This window comes from Carassius auratus, chromosome 17, assembly GCF_003368295.1.
Source record: "Carassius auratus strain Wakin chromosome 17, ASM336829v1, whole genome shotgun sequence".
NCBI lineage: Eukaryota > Metazoa > Chordata > Actinopteri > Cypriniformes > Cyprinidae > Carassius > Carassius auratus.
In genome coordinates this window covers 11,373,002-11,378,508 of record NC_039259.1, presented here as the reverse complement: position 1 = coordinate 11,378,508, position 5,507 = coordinate 11,373,002, and the positions used below count along the sequence as shown (strand labels likewise).

Genomic DNA, 5,507 nt, shown 5'->3' with positions numbered 1-5,507 from the left:
TCCTCCTGGCACTACTTGCGAGACTTGACCTTTGTAAAGCCATTTTGGAAGGTAAAGGAAATAAACGTTGAAAAAATCCCAACAAATGACCTGAAGCAGCAATTCAGCTGTCGCAGTCTCTGCCGTCAGAGATTTCCTCATACTTCAAGCCTCTCCAATCAGTTGATTAATCGCCTGCTAGCTCGGGGCTAATGAGGTCATGAGGGTGTATTTAACCATGGCCCTATGTAATTTTCTGCTGTCAGAACATTAAAATTTCCATTTTAAGCACATCATAATTCGGCTTGGCGATAAATTACTAATATCATCATGGGAGGTCCTGTCTCCTCTGACACACAGCTCAATTTACCAGCTTGGTTCACTTCATGGTACCTTTACAACATCTAAATAATAATAATAATTATTATTATTATTCTATTCATCCAGATAATGTAATCCACTGCTATCAAAACATGTAGGCAACCTGTGTTTTCTAACCTGTTTGGAACTAATTTGTATAGGCAATATATGGCACATTTCTCTGTAACTGTAACTTTACATCATTGGGTGATATCAACAAGGCTCCAGGAGTGAAATAAAATGGTCAAATATATATATATATATATATATATATATATATATATATATATATATATATATATAGTGTGAATCAGACTCTCACTTGGTGAATCATTAAGAGCTGTTACTCAGACATTTTACTGTTATGTATGAATGAACTGGGAAATGTTACAGTTGTGTGTTCATATAATTATGTTGATTGCACATTTTAGAGCTTCTAAGTTTGCTGTGTAAATTGATAATGCTATTCTATTACACGCAAACTGAAAGCAATCATCTAAAGAACTGGCTTTGAACATCAAAAGTTATTCACATGGCTACACATATGTCTTACCTATGTGGAAGCGTTTAATAAAATGTTGAAAAAAAATGCACAAAAAAAAAGTGTGTAAATATATTATTGCAGCTCGTATTTCATGCATACCATTAAACCATTTAAAAATTGCTCGAACAATCAGTCTGGTTTTCAGGTGTTTATTCAAATCATGATCAGACCAACAAACACATCATGCATTTTCCTTATTAAAAGATCATCAAAAAATTTTTTTTTTCTTTTAAAGGGAAAGATTTCTCAATTTAATTTTCTTGTTGGAAAAAATGCAGGTGAGACATTGTGCTAAATTGTACTTTTGGGGTTGTAGGCAGAAAAGAAAGTCATACGGGATTAAAATGCATGATTATAGATAACAGAATTGTTATTTTTGGTTGAACTAACCCTTTGACTTGTTTAATTATCTGTGATAATCAATGGTGTTTTTCTCCCACATGAAATATACTATTTTTCAACATATTTTATATAAATATACAATTACATAAACATTCTAATTACTTCGAATTAACTACTAAGAGTTTCTGCATATAGGAATTGAGCCATTTCTGTCTTTCCATTGCTGTCAAAAGCTTACTCTTCTCTCTAAATGCAGCGTCATCTGCCACCACTATGTTTCTCTTCTGCTGGTGACCCACCCGTGAAGGCCAGTTCCCCGGCCAGCCCTTCACCAGCTCCTCCTCCATCTGTGATTGGCTGAGGGGAAGCCAATCATCTCCCACCAGCTGTTCTGTCCCAGTCTTAGCTGCACCAAAATCTGGGGCGGTCAGCATCTGAATGCTCCAGTCACGGAGTGAGATGGAGGGGTACAGAACTTCCCACTGTTCACCTTTGGAGTCTTCTTGACCAATAGCAGGCAAGTTACTGTTAAAGGAGAAAGAGAAGTGTCAGAAATTTGGGTCACACTTTATTTTAGGGTCCAATTCTCACTATTAACTAACCATTAACTATGACTTTTGCCTCAATTAACTCCTTATTTGCTGCTTATTAATAGTTTATAAGGTAGTTGTTAAGTTTAGGGAATTGGGTAGGATTATGGATGCGATGCATTACATGTACTAATACTAATAAACAGCCAATATGTTAATAATAGACATACTAATAAGCAACTAGTTATTAGTGTGAATTGGACCCTATACTAAAGTGTTACCGAAATTTGTCTATCGAATAATAGAAAGCTGGTGTTAAAAATTTTTTTAAAATAAAAATAATGACATTTTAACTATGGACAATGAAATCATGATTTTTAATTTTCTTTTACAGAGCAGTTTTTTTGAAAAATATAGTTTTACAGCCATAATTGGAGTTGCACTGAATGTCTGTATTTATAGAGGCCTATGATCTACTAAATGCTGCCAATTTATAAATCCTATCTACAAAAATCCTTTTAATAAAAAAGAAATTGTATATATAAGTTTTCCGTACCAGAACCTCTGGTACATAAGGCAAATTTGTTCTCTATGAGAATGCAATTAACTTCAGACTCGTCATGAATGCAAAGCTTAGGGAGTTTTCACCAAAGGGATACATAGCTGTATCAAAATTAATAATAATATAATGAGCCGCTATACCTTTGCAGAGGTCGAAGTTGAGGCTGGGGAAATGCAGATGTCATCAGTGTCACACTCATCAGGACTAAGAACAATATGGCAGGACGCAGAGGCAAGGGTAAAGCCACCATCTACAGATGAATATGTTGACCAAGACATAATAGCAGTCAAATAAAAATAAATACCGTTGTGAGAAGTAGATAAGATAAATGCGCAACATCCAAAATGTATATTGAATGTAATGTACTCAGATATGAGAAATATGAGGAATGCTGACTGTTGTTAGAAGATAGTTCTGACTTCAGGCCACTTTGAAATTAAACTCGTACACCAGCCAATCAGAAGTATATTTCAAACGCCCATATCAACTATTCACACCCTTTCACTTATTTACATTATACAGCAGTATTTTAAGAATAGATTAAAAAGGTACATATTAATAACTGCATTATTTTATATTTTTAAAATACGAGGCAGTTCAGTTGACTTATCGTGAAATGTCAATGTCAGTTAAATTTATTTTCTTCTTTAAAGGTTCTCTATTATATATATATAAAAAACATTTAAAACTACAACATTTTAATGAATAAATAAATATAAATATTACATTTAAATAATCTAGTCCTTTTAAAATGCCCAAAAGCCTCTTACAGAAAAACACTTAAATTATACACGTCTCTGTAATCATTTTTTTTTAATCAATATAAATGCAAATATATTAAAATTAATTTTGTACATTACATTTTATAATGAATTAATGGTAATATATTGTTGTTAAATATAGCATGCATTGTTTAATAATAACCAATATTTTAATATATATATATATATATATATATATATATATATATATATATATATATATATATGCGTCCATTGTATTTCAATATATTATCATTTACAATTATAGTAAAAACAATATTTAAATGTATGGCACCTTTGTGGAGAAGCTCTTCCTCTTGGCTGTTTGTTGCTGTGAAGTTCTCTGTCTGGAGTCAAAAATCCAATCAGTCTTGTGTGACTTCAAGCTGGTTTGCAAATCTTCCATGCAATGTCTCAAAGAGGTTTGTGCTTGTCCAGTATTTCTCTCTATCACTCAAGGTAGGTATTTAATAGTTGAGAAGTTGCCTATGGTACCTCTTCGTATGTATTGCTTGATCAACTTCTACCCCAAACTCTGTTGTGCATTGTCAGGTGTCAGTGTGAATATATACAGGCGTTGCTTGTGTGGGATTATATATACCTCTCTTTTTGTCAGAAGTTGTAGGGGGAAACAGAAAAGATAAAAAGGCATGTGTCATTCTTGAAACGGAAACAGAGCTGAAACAGAGAAGGCCACACCCCTGACTGTCCTGTTTGGATGGAGCCTTAAAATAGAGGAAAGAATCAGAGGAGAAAAGACGACTGTTTGGACGTCAGAGCACCTAATGATGTCTCAAAAAAAGGAACGATAAATCTGGAAAGTGCCAGATGATCACTAAATCATGATCAAAAGTGCATGTACCAGCTTTTAGATAATATGGTGTATAAATGTCCTTGAATCAAGCGCGTGACCTACCTGTCGCTGGGCGTTACCTATAGGATCATGAGATGCAAGATAAGGGTCGATAATGAGGATCCTCAACTGAATTCGAAGTGACGTGTTTGCCGTCCTCAAGCAGCCTACGCACACGTTTGGATTCTAGGCCAAGCAAGACGTCACTCTCATTAAATTTGAAAGGTCCTGTCAAACACGTAGAAGCCCCCACAAGACAATTTGTCGCATTTTACGCAACCACAGGTAGGATTTTGCTTCAGAAACACTGCACAGAATCTGACAACTGCTAAACCGCTCATGTGAGATTAATTTGTTTTTTCACAAATAAAGAACACCTTGTTTTCTAACAGAAATGTGTGTGTTTATTAGCTGTATATTTTGTGGTTATTTAATATAATACACTCATTCAATCTATAGGCGACTTCCGGCGAACGAAAACATTCATTTTCATTCAGCACAGGAAGGCTTGTTACCGAAGCGGACTTTAGCGAGGTCTCATTTAAAATAATGGGCAGCGGTTGTGAGTGCAAGGTTCAGATGAGCAGGTCCTGACAGTCATTATAGAGGACATGAGTGGAGGGACAAGAATGAAAGCGTCGATGGAAAGAATCAGGGCATGAGGCAGACGAGGTCGAGGGATTCAGGGGCGAGAGGCTGAGGAGATGATCTGAAGCGCTTGGTAAACTTTTGCCTCAATTTCCATAGATCTGTAAGTTTTATCACTGTTAACTGCGGATGTGAGCCATAAGTGTTTTTTCACAAGCTGGCACTCTCTCTTCTCTCTTTTCCTTCACCTCCTGGTCTTTCATATCCTCATGTAAACCTCGGGATTTGTTGTGCTCACAAACTGTGAAAGATCTCAAACTTTACTTAGAGATCAACTGTTGATCTTCTGAAGAGACATTTTTTTTTTGAACACAGGTGATTTCTAAAGTAAACTGCTTTGAGATTTAAACAATATGTCAGACAAGCAATGTCTTTAGGAGTGAAAAATGAGCACTAAAAGTCACTGCTACTTCAAGCTAAAACTATGAAAATGAATATGTTCTGAATATATCTGAACACCCGAGAGGGGGATGAGGCAGTGGCACATTAAAAAAGGCTTTTCTCATTATCAAGGTTGTGAGCCAACACGGAAAGATGCATTTTTACCGCAAGATTATGTGTGAGATCTACAAGATGAGGCTAATGGCGGTCATGTTAACCAGTAAAACCTTGACCATTTGAGACAAAATGATTTTCCGGTCTGTAGATCTTTCTAAAGGTCTAAAACTGTCTTTTGTGTATAGTTGTGTGATGTTATACATAATAATCCCTTTAATGAAGCGCCCATTAAAAGGCAATCAGCTGGGACATGTAATGGCAGGGAAGCAATTTGCCTTTAATGATCATGTGATCCTGGATGATGCATTTGTAGGATTAATTTATGAAACTGGTGTAATTTATTTGAGATGCTGTCTGGGATTTAAACTCATACACAATATTATTATATAATACTTTTGTATTAAAAGATGCTATGTTTAATCAAGCACTT

The 5,507-nt window shown here is 35.2% G+C and overlaps 1 protein-coding gene across 1 annotated transcript; it reads right to left on the bottom strand.

The window, feature by feature from the left end:
* Window positions 1–1,114: 1,114 nt before the first annotated feature.
* On the bottom strand, window positions 1,115–4,217 carry pth2 (parathyroid hormone 2). Its single transcript, XM_026286815.1, has 3 exons — window positions 3,374–4,217; window positions 2,458–2,567; window positions 1,115–1,750 (listed from the first exon to the last, which is right to left on the bottom strand). The coding sequence occupies exons 1-3, from the start codon at window positions 3,482–3,484 to the stop codon at window positions 1,384–1,386; spliced, it is 588 nt and encodes a 195-aa protein (XP_026142600.1). The 5' UTR covers window positions 3,485–4,217; the 3' UTR covers window positions 1,115–1,383.
* Window positions 4,218–5,507: the final 1,290 nt, after the last annotated feature.